This window comes from Antechinus flavipes, chromosome 4 (genome assembly GCF_016432865.1).
Source record: "Antechinus flavipes isolate AdamAnt ecotype Samford, QLD, Australia chromosome 4, AdamAnt_v2, whole genome shotgun sequence".
Classification (NCBI taxonomy): Eukaryota; Metazoa; Chordata; class Mammalia; order Dasyuromorphia; family Dasyuridae; genus Antechinus; species Antechinus flavipes.
The window spans coordinates 52,401,440-52,424,608 of NC_067401.1; the positions used below are offsets into that span (position 1 = coordinate 52,401,440).

Here is a 23,169-nt window from a genome sequence, read left to right on the forward strand (position 1 = left end):
GGACATTTTCTTGGAAATAGTGTTCCTCAGAACCTGTGGGAAGAAGGCTGGCTTTTGAGATTCTTCAAGATGAGTGCTCAGCTCCTAGTAGGAAAAGCCCAACATTTTACCCATCTTATCTCCCTTCCATTAGGTTACTGGCTCACAAAATATAGCTATATAGTCCTGGAATGTGATTTCCTCATTAAATCATAGTGTTCTCTGTTTTTAGAAGGCCTTTTCCTGTTCTTCTCTGGTAAAATCTGATCCAAGTTTGAAAGTCTGACAAATAAATGGGCTAAATAAATGTGAAGATTTCCCTGGTTCTACCACCCCATCCCTATCTGAGCAATTGATGCTTCCTCCTTGGACCTCATCAACATTATGGCTATCCTCTTCTCTAACCCGCCTTTCAGACAATCTTCCCTGTTTCTGTGGAGGGTACCCCAATCTCAGTCACCAAATTCAGTCTTGGGATCACCCTAGACTTTTTCCCTTTTTCTTGCCCTCTCCAATCAATTGCCAAGTCTTACCAATTTCATCCTCATATATCTTGCATTTATTGCCTCCTTTCTATTCATTAAACAGCATTCCAGTTTAGGTCCCATTATTTGTTACTTGGACTATCCAAGAGGCTTTTCCTTGCCTTCCACAACTGTTAACGAACACTTTCTCCTCTAAGCTTGCCTTCCATCAAGTGTACTTACTGATTATATCCTCCACATACACATACACACATATATAAGATGCCCATGTATGGATATGAATGTATCTCTGTGTATATAAATGTGTGTATGTATACATAGAACAGTCTTCCACATTAGACTGTTAAGTGGGCAGGAGCTGATTTTGCTTTCTCTTTGTATCCCCAGAATTTATCATGCAGTTAGTACTTAAGAAAGCTACCTGTTGATCAACTGATGATAAAGTACTGACCCAAAACCTTTCACTCCCCTGGTTGCTTCTACTATAGCCAAATAGGCTAACTTGCTACTAGAATTTGAGGCTTCACCTCTCAACCTCATGTCTCTGTGCAGGCTCAACTTTCACACCTGCTCACCTTTGGCTATTGAAATTCTAACTTCCTTTTCTGCCCAGCTCAACTCACCATCTCCAAGCTTCCTAGAGGAAGTCTTTTCTGATGCTCCATCTTTATCCTCAGATTTTCTTAATCTGTTTACTTGTTGCATTTCCCAGTAGATCGTCTGTAATATATGAAATGGTTTTGGGAGGAGTGGGTAGGAAATGTCGCCTATATTCTCAGCAACTAATAAAACTGCGTGCAGTAGGTGCTTAATAAACACTTGCTGAATTTAATTGCATATATATAAAGAAATGTTAAGCTCTAAGAGAGGCTAAGATAATACTCTGTCCAATCTTTCTATCTTTGCTAGGGTTAGAAAAGCATTCAATACGTGATAGGTAATTAGCAAATGTTTATGGGGTGAGTTTATAAGATTCATACGGTGGCCATTGGGTTCCAGTAGAACCTTTGTAGTCAGAATCTGGAACTAGGTCTTAGGGAATGCAACTGTTCTTTCTTTCGATATTACATGGACAGGAGAAAAGCTAGTCCTGGGGATGCCATTCAGTTGAAAATAGACAATTCTACTTTTTTCTTGGGTATGACAAGGATAAATGGTTTTTAGAAAATGAGCAGGTCTACACACTTCTGATCTAGTAAGAGTCAGTACAGTAATCTTGAACTGGAAGATTCAAGGAAGGAAGGAGGAGGGCAAGATGGAAGCTGATCACTGACTTAGGGAGAGGGAGGGGGGCTCATAACACTCTTGCAGATCCCGGAAGATTTCACTTGGGTCTATCTTCCGTTTTCTATTTCTGGCTCTGCAGAAGTTTCATCCTTTTGTCCTGTCACTAAGAGCTGAGACCTTCATCCCCATCCCCTTCCTTTTCCCCAGCCCCCATCATCATCTAGCCTTCCCGTGGCTCCCAGCAGATGTTTCCACTTTGCGGATTGTTCAGAGTTCACATCAGTCATTTGTTCCACTTGTTCTGAAACAACGGGCAGCATTATTGGGAGGAAACAGAGAGGATGCCAACTCTGGGGACAGCACAAAAAGCCCTAGTCATGGGCAATGGGCAGGAGGGGAGGCCGAACAGCCACTGTGATGGAACGTTCCCATAGCCCTGACTCCAATCAGGGCCAATGACACTTGCACCAGGCTCCCTTCTCGGCCTACCCCAAAATGACAAGAAGGACCTTTTGGGCCATGGGGCACGATCGTTTTTGGTGAGACTTGAGAGCACATGGAGTGTCTGACTTGGAGAAGGATAGGTGGGTCACAAACCCAGATCCATGTCCTTTCTGCTTGTGACCCACGGATTTGGAACAATCCTTTCTGTGCATTTTTTTCCTAAAATGGGAGGAACAGCCAATAGTGGAATGAAGCAATCAATTAATTAACAAACATTTGTTAAGCACTTACTCTGGGCCAGGCACATATGGGACAATGGGACAATGATCAAACATTCTCTATGTTCAAGGACATGGCTGTTCTATGAGGGCAATAAGATATGTGTATATAGTGACATACAAAATATAAACAAAGATGAGGTCATTTTGGGAAGGAAGCTGGAGGGAGGCGGCCATCAGGAAGGACCTCTGGTCAGAAAGTTGGGCTGAGCCTTGATGGACTTCTAAGAGGTAGAGTCGAGAAGTCTTTTCAGGCATGGGAGAAGAAATAAAAGGGGGAGTTATGAAGAATCTCTAAAAGGATCTAGGGGAAAAAATGCAGTTTGCTTGCATCCTAGAGTATGTGAAGTTCTAATAAGTGGTTAGAGCCAGACATTTGACCCTAGAGGTAATTTAATAGGCAGGATCTGGAGTTAATTGAATAAGAGAGTGACAACATCAGGTGATAGTTTAGGAAAATCACTTTGGCAGTTGTGTGGAGGGTGGACGGACAGGAGAGACACTGAGGCAGAGAGATGAAGCAGGAAGCTACGGATTTAGTGGAGGCAAGAAGTGATGAAGACCTGAACTGGCACAGAGACTGGGTGAGTAGAGAGAGAGAAGTTATAAGTGGTAGTGGAAGAATTGACAATACTTGGCAACTGAGTTGGATTTAAGGGGTGAGGGAGAATGAGGAGTTAAGGATGACCCTGTGGTTTCAGAGAATGAGTACTTGGAGCTGAGGAAGGAGACTGCTGAGCAGACTGAAGTTTGTCACTTTTTCAGGAATTTGCCTGTTCTTCATAGCTATCCACTATCCCATGCCATAGCCCAGAGGTGGCCGAGTCCCAGAGGGAGATGCAGGGTGCCCTGTGTGAACCCCTAAGAGAACAGGAAGGACCTGGGAGTGCTGATAATTCCTTCTAGCAACCTGGTTTTTTAAGTATTTATCTTCAGTGAGATTTTTCCTTCTGGGACTCCCACAGTATTGAAAACAAAGGGACTGGCGACAATCGATGCCAGTTGCACGGAACAGTTAACATCTGGGAGGAGAATTATGGCTCTGAATGTCCCTTTGTCCACTGCCCCCCTGGCTGAGGCGCCAGCCACTGGGCTCTTTGGAGTGTCCATCCAGGGGCCCCGCCTGCGTTTCCTTGGCATGTCACTGAGGAGCAAGGGGAAGCACTCACTTCCTGTCAAAGGCAGGGCAGGGAGAGGAAGAGAGGACTGACTTTTCAAGGACTCTGGACACTTTCATTTTCTAAAACCATCAGCGGAGTGGGTCCTCTCCTTTGGGAGGATGACCATTACTAGAACCTGCCCAGGGGGTCGCCCGTCCAGATCTGGTGAGGGCTGCCCCTTCCAAGCCCAGGAAGCCTTGCCTTGCGCTTTCAAGGGGAGACAGACACATGGGAATGCTGGCCAAAGGGGCTTCCGACAAAGGCAGGGACTGCCTAGGCCTGAAGCCTCATCTTGCCGGGTGAAATGCTCGCTCGGCAACCACTTGTGCATCCGCTGTGTGGAAGTCTCTGTGCTGAATACCTGAGGGTGCAAAGCTGGATCATGCAGAGACTGAGCTCAGGCTTGCATTTCTAGAGATAAAGCTCTTAAGTGCTTTCCTCCAAAGAGCTCCAGAAGATCGGTCAGTCAATAGGCAATGACCATGTGCCAAGCTGAGCACTTGTATCTTTGTATTAACCTTAGTTTGTCATGATGTAAAAATAAAACAAGAAGTAATTAAGAGAAATTTATTGAGCAGGAAGTGAAACCCTACCTTATAAACCTCAAAATGATAGACCCTTGGACACCTGGAAGCCATTGACCACTGTTGGGAAGTATGAAGACTGTACTCATTTTTTATATGTGGAAAGGATATATATATATATATATATATCCAATTTTGCATCCTCTGGGTATTCAGCACAGAGACTTCCACACAGTGCTCAGAGTAGTGGAATAACTCACAATTCCTGATTTTCAAGACCTTAAAAGCTAGTGGGGGATATAAGACAAATACAAAAGTACAAATACCAATTATAAGTGCATGAAAGGGGTGCCCAATTATAAGTGCATATTTATAGGGATGGGATATATATATATATGGAAGGATAAAGGTCTTTGGGAAATATAAGGAAGTTGAATTTGTCTATGTTATTTAATTGTGTCTGACTCTTGGTGACTCCATGGACCATACTGACTTGCCCAGAGTCATACAGCTAATAAGTATTTGGGGGTAATTTTTGAACTCAGATCTTCCTAATTCTATTACTGCCCAGCTCTATCACAAATCACGAAGGGCCTCTATAGTTTGTCTAGCTGAAGGGAATCAAGATGTTTCTCCTGGAGCAGGTGGCATCTGCACTTAGAACCATAATTTACAAGTTTCATGTCCAGGGCAAAGAAATCCAGTCAACAAAAAGTCATTAAGTGCTTACTATGTACTCGAGGCTATGCTCAGCTGAGAATACAGACACAAACAGAAAGAAGGGATAGTTCCTGCCTTCAAAGAACTTACATTCTAATAGTGAAAGACAATATAGAAAAGCTGGAGGGCAGAAGGAGAGAGATTTATGAAAGTACCCAGTAAGTGGGTAAAGAAAGTCCAGAGGGTAATGAGACAGGGCTCTCCTGGTTTTCCTACTTAAATGAAGGTTCTTAGAGGAGTCATCCAATCAGAAGGAGAGGCAATAAGCACCAAGGGTACTTCCAATAGGGTTGGAGAAGCCTCCAAGATGAGGTAGTATCTGGAACACTGGTAGTGTTCCAGTAGAAAAAATCTGGAGTGTAGCTTGGTAAGGAATGAGTGTTGGGATTATAATTTGTAGTGTAAAAATAATTTTAAGAGAAATTCAAATGAGAGATTAGGGAAAGCCTGGGATACAACCTTCTTCCCATCCCCCAGTCCCCCTTCGGGGAGACCCTTGGACACTTAGCCCTTCCAGCTGGAGTCATTGATTTCTACCTAAGTAGGTCAAATGGGCAGGGCCAGGTCTGGGGGCCTTATCTGTGGTGTGGCTAGAGTGGAATAAGGCAAAAGGAGAGACAAAGGACATTGGTTACTTCCTATTTTAACTAATTATTGGGTCTAAGTGGGTATTAAACTCAGCAAATCCTAGCTAGTAAAAGATTGGGAGGGCTGTCAAACATGTCAAACATATAAATGTAACAAATTACAAAATGAACATGCTGTTCACATTATTTGTACACCGTACATTCTGATGGCCTGGTGGTAAAGGCCAGATCTGACTTTGTCAAAGGGAGCAAGAGGCAGATTAGATTATGGGGGAGTGCTTTCCAAAACACCAGAAGAGAAGAAATACTAGAAAAAAATTAGGAAAATAAATTAGAGCCAGATTGGAAAGGGTCTTGAATTGGAGGCTAAGGATATGTTTTGGATTCCATTTAGTAGGCAATTAAGAGCTATCCTTGAAATAAGCATTCCTGAAATTTGGAGAACTTAGATCTGGGAATAATATCATTACATGTACTTGGGACCATGGCTAAAGAGTACAATTAAAAGTTGTCCTTGGATATTGATATTTCAAATGTTGCCTTAAAAACTATTCCCAGCATTTGTCCCAGAGATTATTTACCATCAGATTTCCTTGTGCTCAGACTGAGCTTTCCAGATGTTATTCCTCCTGAATCACATGTGTAAGTTTAACCCCAGTCAGTTTGGGGTCAGGACAATCTAAATATACTTCTTTTATAGATGTGAATATTTAAAAATTATTACTGGGAGGGAGAGAGAGTGAGCTCTTGAGTGTGTGGGAATCTAGGATAAGATGAGAAGCTTTGGATGGTAGGTAGCACTTGGAGCATTTAAGTTGTAAATTCAGGAAGTATCAAACAAACCATCTACTATGCACAGATGCTTGGGTATGAACTGGAGGAGATGGCAAAGTTTAAATAAAAAAGAGACCCTGCTCTCCTGGAGTTCAATCTAGCACATTAAAAGAAAATAACATATATATACATATGTATATATGTATATATATATATATTTAATGCAGAATAAAATACTGAAAAGCATATGAGAATATAAAATACTATCTGGACTCCGAGGAGGAAAGAGATAATATCACAGAAAGAATCATGAAAATAAGGGGCCATGGATTAGATGAGTAAACTTTGAAAAGGTGAGGCAGAGAATAGTGTTCTTGGTGTAAGACCATAGACGTAAGATTTTCTTTTAGAGGAATTTAGAAGTCATCTTAATTGAATCCCCTCCTTTTATAGAAGAGGAAACTGAATCACGGAAGCAGAGACTTACCCAGTGTTTCATGTGTAGTAAAGTAATAGAAGCAAGATTAGAGCCCAATTTTCTGGATCCCAAATCTAGTTCTTTTCCCATTGTAGTCATGCTTCAAAGAGATCAATCATTTTGAGCAAAGTTACAAAAGCAGTTATTTATGGGATACATGTAAAAGAGCCTTATTCAATTTTTTTTTGCTCTTTTTTTTTTTTTTTTTTTTTTTTTTTTTAAAGAAGAACAATGGATTACAAAAAATAGGACAGCTTCAGAGAAAAAGGCAGCTCAGGGAAGTTGACTGGGGGCTATTTTATTGAAAGAAGGAAGAAATGAAGGAAGTTGTGTAGGCAGAAAGCAGGGAAGAAAGACCCGAGTCAGGCAGGGTTTGAGTGATTGCAAGAACACTGCTGACTTGAGAATAAGAAATGTATCTGAGTCTGTCCATAAAGGACTTTTCTACCAAACTGAGCAAGGGGAATATTAACTTAAGCTAGGGCCTCTTAAACTTTTTCCACTCTTGACCTTTTTTTGCCCGAGAAATTTTTATGTGATTTGGGCCACATAGATATGTAAAATAGGTATACAAATCAAACACTTAATGATAATAAATCATAAATTCATGATGCCCCACATTCAGTGCCATGACCCCACATGGGATTGCAAACCATGAAGCTTTGAACTAACAAACTACTTGGGAAAAGTCAGATCTGTATATGACCTCCTGCTAAACTGAGTAATGTTTAACTGAGTACATGTGACTTAACACATTTTTGTAAACAGCGTCCAGCTTAGTGGAATTTGGGAGTGGCAGGTATAGTTCCTCTTGTTTGGGATACAATTCCAAAAAAACGGTCTGGGAGCATCAGGGAATGGACAGCCACGTGATAATGTAGGAAAACTTAAAAAGCCGCTATCTTATATGGGTGAAAAGTCACAGATTCACAGAATCGTTGGCTGAGAGTTAGGAAACCAGGAGTTGGACACAAGGCTAAAACCTCAGAGACCATCGAGTCCAAACAATACTTGTATAAGAATCACCTCTTTATTTTTCAATGCTTGTACAAAACTGCAAAGATTGAAAAGCCCGTTTTGGGGCAGCTCTAATCCCTTCTCCTTCCTCGTATATATTCCATCTATATCCCCAGAAGCAAGCCCCAGTTAGCTGGCTAATATTTTAGAGTTTCAGTTTAATACTCCATAAATCTCTTTTACTTTCTCTCTGGCTTATCAGGATTTGGAAAAAGGGCCTGGAGCACAAGAGTGGAAGTAGGAACATGATGCCATCTTGTGGTCAGTGATTAGAATAGCTCTATGGCGAGCCCTTTTAATTTCCAAACTTAATGGGGCAGTTTTTGAGCCTGGGTGACTGGCAGGAGGATGGTAATAGGATTTGGGGGGAAAGATGAGCTATGTTTTGGATGTCGAGTCTTGAGATGCAAATTTGATCTTCAGTCTAAGATGTTCAAAAACGGCAGTTGATAATTCCAGACTGGAGCTTAGGAGAGAAGCTTTTTAAAAGATCTGCAAATTATATTCATAGAGATGACCAGGGTCAGTGATCAAGATGTGCTGGAGCCAGCTCTAGCCAGCTTCAAGAATCCATTATTAATTTTTTTTGGGGGGGAGGTGTGTATTCAGAAATGGGCAGTGGTACAAATCAGGACTTGATTTATTTCTTTGTTGCTTATCTAGATTTAAGAAAGTGCTAATAAGGAAGATTAAACTTAAAGTGTGGGTCTACATTCCTCTTCCTGTTATAGTCCAGTTATTTTTACTAGCACACTTCCAAGGTGCTCTATAAATATTGCTTGAACTCAGCAGGATTGTAGTAGAAGGTTGGGGGGAATAAAATCATCACCAGATGCAAAGCCTGGTGACTGCAGACTAGGTATCAATATAATTCATTAAGGTTTACAAAGTTCTTTCTATCCATTATCTCATCTGAGCCTAGCTATATTAGCTCTGGTTGGGTGTTTCTTAACCTCTGCCTGATCCACTTTTTTTTTTTTTTTTGGTGGGGGGAGACCTGGGAGAGGAGGTGGAGAAGAGGTATGCTACTACTGTGAGTTGGGCCAAATTCCTTATACTTCCTTACACTTTTGAGTTCTTTTCTTTTCTGCTACAACTCAACTTTCATCATATATAAAGTAGGAATAAAAATAGCACCTATTTCAAAGGGTTCTTAAAAGATTTGAATCACTGTATATAAAAGAACTTTAATGCTTTTATATTTATATTATATGCAAATATTAGCTATATTATTATAATTATATACTGACCTCGTTTCCTCTTCATATTTTTTGAGGGGTTAGGAACCAGATCAAGCATTTCTTTATGAGCCTCTCTCTTGGTTTAGGGTAGAGAGAATCCAAGGCATAAGAGTCCTGAAATCAACCCTAAGGTAGCTGTGAATGGTCTCCTTTTTTCTCAGGACAGAAATTCCTGCTAATTCAAGATTTTATAATTCTCATGTCCCTTTCCCAAGTCTACCCAGAAAATAACTTACATCAAAGGTCCCCACACATTTTCCTGCCCTGTCTTCCTCCTATCAAGTTTAAATACAGTCACACTAAAGACTCTGTGAATAACTGGCCTTCTGATAATTGGAATTAATCTAATGATACAGCAGATAGAGCATCAGGCTTGGAGTTAGAAAACTGTGTTCAAATCTGACCTCAGACACTTATTGGCTGTGTGATCCTGGACAAGTCACTTAACCCTGTTTGCCTCGTTTCCTCATCTGGAATAGCTGGAGAAGGAAATAGAACACTAGCTTGGTATCTTTGCCAAATGGCATCCCAAAGAATTGGACACGACTGGACAGCAACAACATATAATATCCTAGAAAGAAAATGCCTCAGGACAGTGACCAAAGAGGCCTTGGCCTGGAGATCCTGGTTGCAGCTTGAAAGGCAGGGGCTGTGGACCCTCCATTTTTTTGCTCTCTACAAATATGGTCTTAAAGACCAGGACACCTGGAAATCTTAGAAAGCAAAACAAAACAAAACAAATCATTGCACACAATGTCTCTTCATTGCACACAAGTTTATAAAAAAAAATGCTTATTTAGCTTCCTTAAATTAAGGAAGTTAGAAAAGAGGGAGAATTGGGGGAGGTGTATAATGAGTTTTGTTTGGGAAATGCTGCATTTATGATGCTTATGGTATATCTGGTAATGTTATTGCCTGTCTTTCATTCTGAAAGAAAACCATGATATCAGGGAGGGGATGCCATGACATGCAAGTGAATCGGATTTGACTGAGGGAGGCTGGTACAAGGTTACATGCCTCACTTTCCCCTCCAGATACATTTGGATCCAGGGGCCAGATTTGTAGTTAGTGATATTGGACCAGACTTCAGAAGAGATACTAGGGCTGACTATGTAGATCTGGGATTCATCTTCATAGAAATAGAGTACATTAATAAGATCATCAACAGAGAGAGTATTGGAGAGATGAGAGAAGTGAGCCCAGATAAGAGTGTATGAGGGACATGAATGATGATCCAGCAAAACAGACGAAAAAACAGTTGTATAGGTAGGAGAAAAAATAGAATGCCATCTGGGGATGACCAAGTATCCAGGAAGAGGAAATGGTCAGTAGTGTCCAATGATCAACAAAGAAGAGGAATGAAGAGAGATCATTTTTACTGGTAACCTGATTGGTTGTAAGGATTATTGGTAATTTTAAGCAATTCAGTTAAGTGATGAGGACAAAAATCTGATTGAAAGAGGGCAAAAAGTGAGAGGAGAGGAAGTACAAACAATGTGTATAGACAGATTTTTTTTTTAGGAGTTTGGCTATGAAGAGGAAAGAGAAATGGGACAATAATTGCTTGAAAGGGTGGTAAGATGAAATTTTCAGATGACACAAAGAAAGCTGAGAGGGCTAGCTTATACATCCAGCCATACAGACAGCATCCAAAAAAGATCTTTTTTTTTTTGCCTTTTAAAGTTGTGCTTTATTTTTTAAGTAACTAGAATTTTTTTTCATTCTTCTGTCTCTTCCACTATTTCATCACTTCCATCTGCAGTTACATCTTCTTTTTTTTTTATTAATAACTTTTTATTGATAGAATGCATGCCAGGCTAATTTTTTACAGCATTATCCCTTGCATTCACTTCTGTTCCGATTTTTCCCCTCCCTCCCTCCACCCCTTCCCCCAGATGGCAAGCAGTCCTTTACATGTTGAATGGGTTACAGTATATCCTAGATACAATATGTGTGCAGAACCGAACAGTTCTCTTGTTGCACAGGGAGAATTGAATTCAGAAGGTATAAATAACCTGGTAAGAAAAACAAAAATGCAAGCAGTTTATATTCATTTCCCAGTGTTCTTTCTCTGGGTGTAGCTGCTTCTGTCCATCTTTGATCAATTAAAACTCTCTTTATCGAAGAGATCCACTTCCATCGGAATACATCCTCAAACAGTATCGTTGTTGAGGTATATAATGATCTCCTGGTTCTGCTCATTTCACTCAGCATCAGTTCATGTAAGTCTCGCCAGTCCTCTCTGTATTCATCCTGCTGGTCATTCCTTACAGAACAATAATATTCCATCATATTCATATACCACAATTTACTCAACCATTCTCCAATTGATGGACATCCTTTCATTTTCCAGCTTCTAGCCACTACAAACAGGGCTGCCACAAACATTTTGGCACATACAGGTCCCTTTCCTTTCTTTAGTATCTCTTTGGGGTATAAGCAAAAAAGATCTTAACAGGTTAGAATATTAGACTTAAAAAGTAATTCAAGAGAGTAAAGTTTTGCACGTGGGTTTAAAAAAATCAATGTTGCCAATTCAGCATGAAAGAAGCATGGTTAGATAATAGTTTATCAGAAGAGGATCTTGAGGTTTTAGCAACTTCAAACTCAACAGAATGGTGATAAGGCAGCCAAAACAGCTGATACAACATGGACTTGATTACAAGAATCATCGCTTCCAGAAATAAGTGATGGGCCCTCCTTATTCTGTCCTGGTCAGATCACATCTGTTCTGGATTGCAGGGTTTAAGAACACGGATCAACTCGAATGTCCAGATGAACACAACCAGTAACGTGAAAGACCTAGAAGCCTTGCATGTGAGAATTGGCTGATGAAATTGAGGATGTATGACTGGAGCAGAGGAGACAAAGTAGAGATGGGGGCAGGGAAGGGAGGAATGCAATAGCTGTGTTCAGAATCTGGAAAGGTTGTCATCTGCAAAAGATTAGACATGTTTCTGTTTGGTTTTAGAGTGCAGAGCCAAGAGTAGTGGTTGGAATTTGTGAAGACACATATTTTGACTAGATGTCAGGAAAAAAATTCCCAATAGTTCAAGATGTTCAAAAGTGAAATATGCTGCTTCAGGGAGTGTGGTGAGTTCTCTGTCATTGAGGATCTTCAAGCAGAAGTTGAATATCGACTTTTCAAGTGTGTTGTCATGAAGACTCCTTTGAGGTGTAGGTTGGAATGGATGGCTACTGAGGTCTCTCTTAGTTCTCATGGCCTGAGTTTGTGTGATCCTTATTGTTACTATAGCAATAACTGTCCCTTTGACCCACATGTGCCAAAATGTTTGTGGCAGCCCTTTTCATAGTGGCAAGAAACTGGAAAAGGAATGGATGCCCATCAGTTGGAGAATGGCTGAATAAATTGTGGTATATGAATGTCATGGAATATTACTATTCTGTAAGGAATGACCAGCGGGATGAATACAGAGAGGACTGAAGAGACTTACATGAACTGATGCTGAGTGAAATGAGCAGAACCAGGAGATCATTATACACTTCGACAACGATACTGTATGAGGATGTAATCTGATGAAGTGGATCTCTTCGATAAGAGAGCTAACTCAGTTTCAATTGATCAAAGATGGACAGAAGCAGCTATACCCAAAGAAAGAACACTGGGAAATGAATATAAACTGCTTGCCTTTTTGTTTTTCTTCCCGGGTTATTTATACCTTCTGAATCCAATTCCCCCTGTGCAACAAGAGAACTGTTCGGATCTGCAAACATATATTGTTTCTAGGATATACTGTAACCTATTCAACATGTAAAGGATTGCTTGCCATCTGGGGGAGGGGGTGAAGGGAGGGAGGGGAAAAATTGGAACAGAAGTGAATGCAAGGGATAATGCTGTAAAAAATTACCCTGGCATGGGTTCTATTAATAAAAAGTTATTTAAAAAAAAGAATATACATGTATAACCAGAAAAAAATTAGCCATCATTTAACCTTACCATCTATCTTTAGCTAGCTTCCTTCCATCCAAACTCTCAGAAAGTGATTGGATTGTCATGTCTACTTACTCACTCCTATTCACTTCTCAGTCCTTTGCATTTTGATTTTGAACTTCACCATTTAATTGGAACTATTGCTTCTAAATTAAGGTCCCTATAAGTTTTTTATTCTTGCCTTTTCTGCAGTTTATAATTGTTGATAACTCCATCCATTCTCCCTTGGTTTCTGTGAAGCTATCCATTCTTGGTACTTATCCTACCTGTCTGCTGCTTGCTCCTTTTCATTTTCCTTTGGGTAGGCCATCATTTCCTCTTCCGACCACTAAAAATGAGTTGTCTTCCAAGGTTTTTCTAGAGTTCTGAAACTTTGCCAAATCAAAACCAACCTCACTGACCTACAGTTTTTGAACCCTTTATTCTTTAGCTAGCTTCCTCCCATCCAAACCCTAAGAAAATTAATTTAAATTAAATTTATCAAATAATTAAGATTTTAATTAAAAATGTAATAATGGGTACTTTTGAGAAGTTCGAATTAGTTCTAGGATACCCTGAAATTGAGGCTTCAAAGATCCAGTGACTTGGCTTATGTCACACAGCTAGGATTTTAGCCAAGGTGACTTGATTCCAAAACTGATGCCACTACTACCACCAAACATTATAGTATAGCTTTTCATTGGCACCTGCACAGACTCTAATAATGTTTTCCTATAGCTCTCCTTGCCTACTTTCTTCCCCCTATCTTTCATGTATGACTACCCCAGACATAATCCTGATGCCTAGATCTGATATACTCCTCCTCCAAACTCTTTCAGTGGCTTCCTATTGTCTACTAAATGAAGTTGATGTTTTTTAATCTGGAATCAACCAACAAATATTCTGTGTCTGCTGTATGTATGCACTAGGTCCTAGGGATACAAAGACAACCAGTCTCTAGTTGAAACAATCTCCTTTGGAGACAATATATACATGTATAAGCATATATAAAATAAATGTGTATGAAGTAGACACAAATTAAATACAAGATAATTTAAAGGGAGAGATTTTGGCAGCAGGAAGGCAGGGGGCCAGAAAGACTTCCTTTAGGAGGTAGACTTTGAGCTGAGCTTTGAAGATTTTATGAGATTGTAATGAGAATGAGGGACAAATTGAAAAAAAAAACCAAAAAACCATGGAGATGGGAGATGGAGTGATAGTGTCACATATAAGGAAAAACAAAAAATGTCAGTTTTGGGTGAAGAGGATTATTGTATAATAAATAAGGCTGGAAAGACAGGTTGGAGCTACGCTGTAAAGGGCTGTAAATGCTTTTGATTCTAAACATACTACAAAGCCTTTGGGTTTATTGAGCAGAAAAGTGATATGTTCAGACCTGTGCTTTGATAGATGTGTGGAAAATGGATTGGACAAGGGGGAGATTTGACCAATAAGGAGATGGTTGCAATCATTCTGTAAGAGGTACTGAAGATCTGAAATAGAGAAATGGCTGTGTGAGTGAAGAAGAGGAGGGAAATGTCAACAATGTTATGGATGTAAAAACAAAAAAAAAATTGATTGGATGTGTGGGGTAAGGGAGGAGTGAGGAGTTGAGGATGATTCCAAGATTGGGAATATTAGTGACTGCAAAAATGGTCTTATTCTTGACCCAGGATACCTTGATTACAGAAGTTAGGGAAAGGGATTAGTGGATAGGAAATAATGAGTCCTGTCATGTTGAGTGGCTATCCAGTTTGAAAACATCCAAAAACCAGTTGATGATTTCCTTGAGCACCTGGACCCTTTTCACTATCTTGCTTTTCAACTCTTTAATCTGTTAGCTTTTCATTAGAGTATAAACTCTTTTAGGATTCTTATGCATTTATTATGTATTTCAAACTCTTTGAAGACAGGAATCCTGTCTCATTAAATCCTTGTATTTTTCGCAGTGTCCTGGAACAGGACTCTGAACATAGTAGGCATTTTGACTATATTTATTGACCAGAAATTCTCTTGCAAAGTCAGCAAAAAGCCAGGAATTCTATTTGCCTCTTCTTCCTCCTCAAATCTAGACTCATGCCCTGTTTTACCCTTCCCTTAAATCCCTGATGGGGTTTTAAATACACAACAATCTCTACATCAACCTCAGCTTCTTTCCTTTCCCAAAATCTTCTCTCCTCCCCTTTGGGCTTCAGACTGAGATCCTTCTTGGCCCAATACTTCCTCTTGATTATCTCACTTCCTGAAATGCCACCAAAAGTAGAGCTTATCTTGATGGAGCTTGAAGAAAAGTCTAAGGGTTTTAGTAAACAAAGAGCTCGAGACAGTCAGTTTGGATAATAAACAGCAATAGCTTTGTAGAGTCACGCTCTGAAGACCATAGTCCACAAAGAACCTTCTATCAAGACTTCCAGGATACCCTAGAGAGGGATATATGGCTTTGCTCTTCAGTGGATACTCTGTAAAGATCAGGGTGTCTCCAAGAGTTCTCTCCAACGGCAAGGAAAAGAAATGGGTGAATTATGAATCTTGACAATTGCTGACCTTGGATTTCTGGGGAAGTCTTTTAACAGAACCGATATCTTAGTAACTGTTTCACCACTTCCAAGTGGTTCCTTATTCATCTCCCAAATGGAAAAAATGCTTGGAAATGACATGATTACTCTGACATCTGGGAGTATAGTATATATCATTGTAGAGATTGTCATTGGACTTTGTGCCATTGTAGGCAACGTGCTTGTCATCTGGGTGATCAAGTTGAACCCAAGCCTGCAGAATACCACTTTCTATTTCATTGTGTCTCTGGCCTTGGCTGACATTGCAGTGGGTGTGCTGGTCATGCCTCTTTCCATTGTGATTAGCTTGGGCATCGTCATTCACTTCTATAGCTGCCTTTTTATGACCTGTCTGCTGCTGGTCTTTACCCATGCCTCCATCATGTCCTTGCTGGCCATTGCTGTGGACCGCTACCTGAGAGTCAAGCTCACGATCAGGTACTATTCACCTTCCTGTGTGGTGGATTTGGGGAAGGGAATGGGGATTTGGGAGAGTGAGGTTGCTATGGGGCATGAGGATGGCATCTTGCAAAGCTCCACTCTGGGACTATATAGAAAATGTGGTACAGTGGTTAGAGCATGTAATGTGTAAAAATGTGCTGACTTTAGAGCCTGTGTCTTTGGTCAAGTCACTTAAACTGTGACTTTGTAAGTCACAGTTGCTTTATAAAATGAAAGGGTGGGACCAGATGGCTTCAAATCTAAAGAGCTTCCAAGTGACATTGAAGGTGAGGGGAGGGAGAACTAGAACTTTTCCCAAATGTCTAGTTTTGTTGCTTAAGCATAAATGAAGTTCTTCTCCCTGTCCTCCATCCCCATTCTCAGTCCTACACTTTGTTGTCTGTCTGTTCATGATGGTATTCCCTATACCTATTTTAAGGGCAGAGTGCATTCTTTTTGTCTCAGCTCTGTTCTCACAGATTGGCTGGCTCCCCAATCAGTGTATCTTCTACTCAAAAGTTTCAAATTCATATGAAATGTTCTAGAATTTTTAAGTGACTGCACTATTTGCTCAGGCCAATATTAAAGGAACAAAAAGGTAAGGAGACAGAATATGATGCTAATTGGTCTCCTGCCATAAAAATGCATCTTTTCTCCCTTTCATTCCCCAACTGGCTAAGTGGTCTCACAAAAAAGTTTTAATTTGTGCTTTGAAAATGTATCCCTTAAACCAGATTCTTTCCTTCTGTCGAATGTTTTAGATCTTAAGTTGTAAGAAAAACAGTGGAAAAATCCAAGAGGAAAAGTCAAACTTCCTCAAGAGATCAGTTGGGCTCCATCTCTTGGTTTGTTTTTGAAGCATAATTGATTTATTTTTATATTACATTAATTCTGAATATGCTCCTATTTTCTTTCCCAGCAAGTTTTACCTAGAAATAACCATATAAGATGCAGCTTGTGTTTTGCATAATATGACTCTCAGAGTTGTTCCCCACTTGGCAAATGAGAATAGTATATTTTCTTACCTACTTCCTTGGGCCAAGCTTGGTCATTATACTCATATACTAGTTGCTTGCCTTTTATCGGTGTTTCCATTTCCATTGTTGCAGTCATTATTTATGTGTTTTGTTTTTTTTTTTTGGTTTTGTTTGCTTTACTTGGCATCAGTTACTCTGTTTTTTGACATTTTCCAAATTCCCCACCAGATTTATCTTTTCTCATGGCACAGTAATAATTCCATTGCATTTGTGTTCCACAGCATGTTTGACTAATTTCCCAAAAGACACAGTGCTGTTTTCTACATCCCTCTTTCTTATGAAGATGAGAAGTGGGAGTGGAAAGCCCCCTACTGCCAAAATAACTATTGCATTGTTCCTGTCAGTTCTTCTCCCCTGACTAGAAACTCAATCCTTTCACCAAATACAGCAGACAAAAGAGTTCTTAGAAAAAATATCTTTATGAATTTTGGAAATTTCTTGGAATGGAGCTATAAGACTTAAAGATTAAGTCCAATCTCCTCTTATTACAGATGAGGATACAGAGGTACTGACAAGTGATGGTAGTTTTCTTAAAGTTACACCCGTTATGAACTGTCAGAGTCCAGGCCCTTCTGGCTATAGAGCCAGTATTCTTTTTGCAACACCTACCCTGCAAATGTTCTTGTGAAACCATTGGGCTAGTTCTCTACCCATTCAAAATGTAACTCTTGCCTCAAGGAAATATCTTCAAAGAAGATTTGGAAATTTTTGTTCCAACCTACTCTGTTCCTCCTGCTCTTATATCTATGTTGTTCAAGCATGGAAACAACAGACTGTCAACCTGTTATTGAGCATCATCTAGACTATAGTATATCTATATTGTTTAAGCATGGAATATCAACCTGCTCTTGAGGAAGTTCTGAGGATAGAATATTCAGTCTCCTCCCTCCCCTTTATCTTTTCTGCTTTCTATCCTCTTTGAATTTTCTGCCTTAAAATCATCAGTTCTTTCCCCTCCCAACAGATATAAAAGAGTGGTTACTCAGAGAAGAATATGGATAGCCCTGGGATTCTGTTGGCTGGTGTCTGTCCTGGTCGGGCTGGTCCCCATGTTTGGCTGGAATGAGAGACTGAGCCCAGGGAATTCTGGAAATACCAGCTCCCTTGCATGCCGCTTCCGCTCAGTTATGAGGATGGACTACATGGTCTATTTCAGCTTTTTCACCTGGATTTTCATCCCGTTGGTCATCATGTGTGCCATCTATGTCGACATTTTCTATGTCATCCGGAACAAGCTCAGACAGAATTTCTCTGGCTCGAGAGAGACTGGTGCATTCTATGGGAGGGAATCCAAGACAGCCAAGTCCCTGCTTCTCATCCTCCTCTTGTTTGCCTTTTCATGGCTGCCTCTGTCCATCATGAACTGTGTTTCTTATTTCTTCCCTAAGGTTATCATAGACCAAAATTTGCTCTGCTTGGGCATCCTGCTATCTCATGCCAACTCCATGATGAATCCCATTGTATATGCTTGCAAAATAAAAAAATTCAAGGAAACCTACCTTTTGATCCTCAAATCCTACATCCTACATATACCATCTGACTCCTCGAGCACTGAGCAGACTTCAGAATAGAAATCCTGGAAATCACAATTGTCCATTCCCTTGTTCTCATCATTTCCTTTGTTGGAGATTGAGGGGGTCATTTGGCTCATTTACATCTCCCCTTCTGTCTTTGCTCTACAGAGGACTGTACTCTAGATGGCAGCTAGTGAAAAACTTAACCACCTGTACTTTTTTTCTCCTCTGAGCTTATGAGGGAAGTTGGAGCAATAAGTACTAGAGATTGCTCCATTTTTTTATCTGTAAAATGGGAACTACAAGACTCAGTGGATGGTAAACATGTTGGACAATGATTGAGTTCTGTACCATTGTATCTGCCCTCCTCCTGTTCTTAATAGGACTGTTCTTAATACCTACTGGGAAAGATGGGAGGGAAGTAGAATGAATAGAATGATGGTTTGAACTACTGAGTTAACTTGTTGGTATACATGATCAAATAAAAGATGATACCTTAATATGTGGCACAGCAACTTGCCTGGGGACGGGTTGCCTGAGACATAATAGCACAGCTAGTTGCAGCTAGCACATGATTAGCTTTTTAAAGGAGGGCCCTATCATTTTGTCTCCCTCCCCCAAAAAAAGAAAAAAAAGGAAGGGAAGGAAGAAGGAAGGAAGAAACGGAAGAAATGGAAGAAAAAGAGAAGAGACAAGGACAGAAGAAGAGAGAAGAGAAAAGGGAAAACAGGGAAATTGAGAGGAGAGACAAAGGTAGGCAGAGGAACAAAGGTAGGCAGAGAGACAGAAAGAGAAAAGAAAAAGAGTGGGAGTTTCTTGGTCCTCTTCCCCAAAATATCTGGCTCTTTATTCTTGGGTTAAAAGAAGTACATTTCAATTTCTGAGCCATTTTCCTATGTTACAAACCATAGGATAGAACCTCTCTATTACAGTGTAGCTCCTACTGTATATTTTCATTTTTCATCTCATGGAAGATTAATTTTTGAATTTTTAAAAAATATCAATCTAGCCTCAGATATTTATTATATCTGTGTGTCTGTGGGCAAATCATTTAACCCCATCTCCTTAGTTTCCTCATCTAAAAAATGAACTGGAGACAAAATGTCAAATCACTCCAGTATCTTTTCCAAGAAAACCGCAAATATGATTGAAAAGAACTGGATATGACTGAAATGACTTGGGTAACCACAACAATCCTGAGGGGGAAGGGGAAATTTATTAAGGTAGGTAGATAGGTTGTCACAAAGTTGTCAGCTTAAGGTTTTGTGCTATAATGGAAAGCCCTGGATTTTGAAATTAAAAAACCTGAGGTTGAATCCTGGCTTTACCATTTAGTTGCTGTAAGAATTCAGGTAAGTTACTTCTAGTCTTAAAATCCTAAGATCCCTTTTAAAGTCCTGCGATCCCATTGGCCTGTTAACCTCCTGAAGAAGAAAATAAAGCCTGGAAAGGTTAAGGACTTGCCTGATGTTACATAATTATTATGGGTAAGATTTGGACACAGTTGGTGCATCCCTCTGTACCATGCACAGATTTTTACTTTCATGTTAAACTTACTTTATTGAAACAAGAGACTAAAGAGCTTTTGATTAAATAATAGAAAGAACACTGTTTTTTTTAGAAACCAATTCAAGTGTGAAAATTATACAAAGAGAAAAACAATTACTTTCTAATTTAAAAGCACAGAAACCTGAAAACAGATCTTGCTCATTAATATTTAACCATTAAAATTCATTTTAATTGTTAGATAAAAAAGGCAAATAATGCCTGTTTTAAAACAATGAAATTGAGGGCAGATTTTTCACATGGATACATACCAAAGTCCCAAAGCATAATGTACTAGGAATTAAGCATTCAAAAACAAAAAACAAAAACCAATTCCTGAACTTTCCTTCTGCGTAATATGTAAATAAGATCCTTCAATTCACACCATCCCTTGATAACTTTCCTTCTCTCTGATTGGATGTTTTTCTGAGTAGGTACTGAGTTTTTTCCAAATGTTCATTTGAGGAGGGCACCAAGGCTAGCCATTTTTTCATGTTCAATTCATCAATACTTACTTGAATTTATTTATCATGCCCCTGAGCTATACATATACCTTCTCTCCACTATCCACTCCTTTCTTCCTCATTTTTCAACTACCTTCCTCATTTTTCAATTTCTTTTTTTGTATTGTTTATTCCAAAAGAGTTTAAGTTTCTCGAGGACAGGAACTATTTTTTTTTCTTTTTATCCCCAGTATTTGGAATAGTTCCTAGTACATAGTGTTTGTTGACAGATTAACAAGATAATTGAAGAGGGAGGATAAAGATGACTGAAAAAAGCTTTCCTTTTGGAGATGATACCTAAGCTAAACCCTGACTGACCATAGATTTAGAAGAGTAGCAAAGATTGCATTCAAGGGATGGGAAAACAGCCTATGTGACAAAGTCACGGAGTTAGAAGATGAAATGTCCAGTTTGGGCGACAGTTTAGCTGGAAGGTAGAATGCATGAAAGGAGGAGTAATGTGAAATAAGTCTCCAAAGCAAGAGGAAGCTATATTTGTGGGAGGCTTTAAATGTCAGACTTATGGAGATATGGAGAAAGAGGAAAAAAAAGAGCACTTATGTGCTATACGTTGTGGTAAAGGCTCTACAGATATTCTCATTTGATTTAAGGAGCCTGTATCTTATCCTAAAGGCAATATTGTTGTTGTAGTTTGTCCTTCTTAAAGATGACCATGCTAAAGATGACATGCCAGTGAATTGAATTGAAGTGAGGGAGGGTTGTGCAAGGTCATCTGCCTCACTTTCTCTTCCAGTGCCATTTGAGTCCAATGGCAAAATATGGACTAGGATGACTGGAGATGGCCCTGGATGCACTGGGAGCCTAGAGGCAATAAGAAACTTCTGAAAAAAGATTTTTGACCAGTGGCATGAAATGGTACAATCTGTCTCTTAAAAAAAAAGGTTGGTTGGAAACCATTCCCCAATTGATATGTGATCAAAGGATTTGAATTTTTAGATGAAGAAATTAAAACCATTTCTGTCATATGAAAAATGTCCTAAATCACTGTTGATTAGAGAAAAGCAAATTAAGATAAATCTGAGGTACCGCTACATACCTCTCAGCTTGTCTAAGATGACAGGAAAAGATAATGATAAATGCAGGACATGTGGGAAAAGTAATTTCTAACTAATGCATTGTTGGTGGAGTTGTAAATTGATCCAGCAATCTCTCTACTGGATCTGTATCCCAGAGAGATTATAAAAGGGGGAAAAGGACCTCCATGGACAAAAATGTTTGTAGTACCTTTTTTTTGTAGTGGCAAGGGACTGGAAATTGAATGGATACCCCTCAGTTGGGAAACAGCTGAATAAGTTAAGGAATGTGGTCATAATGGAATATTATTGTTTTATAAGAAATGATAAGCAGACTGATTTCAGAAAAGCCTGAAAAGATTCATATGAACTGATGCTAAGTGAAGTGAATAGAATCAAAAGAACTTTGTACACAGTAACAACAAGATTATGTGATGATCAACTGTGATGAACTTAGATTGTGATTCAAGACAATTCCAATAGAAAGTGCCATTCAATCACCTCCAGAGAGAAAACTATGAAGACTTGAGTGTGGGTCAGAGCATAGTATATTCACTTTGTTGTTGTTTGCTCTTTTATTTTCTTGTGTTTTTTTCTCTTTTGGTCTGATTTTTCTTGCACAGCATGATGAATATGGAAATATATTTAAGAGTATTGCACATCTTTAACCTATTATCAGATTGCTTGCTATCTGGGTAGAGGGAAGGAAGAAAGTTTGGAACACAAAATTTTGCAAAGGTCAATGTTGAAAACTATCTTGTATTTATACTACTATTTTAAAAAGATAAGTAGTTTTAAAGGAAGAAATCAAAACTTTCAACAACTATAAAAAAAGGTTTGGTAGCTGTATGGAAGATTGATCAGAGAAGATACTTCAGGCAGGAAAACCAATTAAAAAGTTGTTATAACAGTCTAGGCAAGAGGTGATGGGAATGGGGAAGACCTCCCAATGACTGACAAAAGTCCCTCTATCAAATCTTGCCTTTTGCTCCAGAACACTTTAGAGAAGAAACTTCATGTTTCTCAAGGACCATTGAACACTTTTTTTTAAACAATTAGTAACAAGAGTTCTAGAAATGGAGCCAAATGGCAGGGTAAGGCCAGGAAGCTGCTGGAGCTCTCCCATTTTCCCTTCAAAACCACAAGAGGTGATGGGAATGTATGTGAGAAACATATAGATAAAAGTGACAGGAGGCAATTGAGAGGCATAAAACATAGAAAGTTGTAGTGTTGTAGCACCAGACTTGGTGTCAGGAAGACCTGGAAAAGTCACCTTTATGTGCCAGAATCTCAGTTTCCTTCTCTGTCAAAAAAGAGGCTCAACTCTATGGCCTCTTAGAGTACCTGCAAGCTCAAAACCTGTATTACTAATAATCTCCTATGGAACCAATCAAAATGCATTTATTAGGTGTCTACTAAATACCAAACACTGTGCTAGGTGCTGAAGATATAAAGAAAAGCAAAACAAAACCAAAAATGAAACTCCAACCCCCACCCCAAAAAAGACCCTCGTGAAACAAAAAATAAATTTAGGCCTTGTCCTCATGAAGATCACAGTCTAAAAGAAGAGAAAACATGCAGTAACTATATCCAAAGAAGATAGAAAATTGGGGGTAATTATCAGAGAGATGGCAAGGAAAATTGGGAAAAGGCTCCTATACAAGGTGAAGCTAGGAGGTAAAGAGATAAGTATTT

At 39.4% G+C, this 23,169-nt stretch overlaps 2 protein-coding genes across 4 annotated transcripts in view; both read left to right on the plus strand.

Annotated features, from left to right (window-relative positions):
• Nucleotides 1–23,169, plus strand: part of TMIGD3 (transmembrane and immunoglobulin domain containing 3) — a 68,674-nt gene that overhangs the window by 34,871 nt on the left and 10,634 nt on the right. The gene's annotated exons all lie outside the window — the stretch shown is intronic.
• ADORA3 (adenosine A3 receptor) lies at nucleotides 15,097–18,892 on the plus strand. The gene is made up of 2 exons (XM_051993032.1): nucleotides 15,097–15,838; nucleotides 17,843–18,892. Exons 1-2 carry the CDS (start codon nucleotides 15,477–15,479, stop codon nucleotides 18,447–18,449), a joined length of 969 nt encoding a protein of 322 aa, XP_051848992.1. The 5' UTR covers nucleotides 15,097–15,476; the 3' UTR covers nucleotides 18,450–18,892.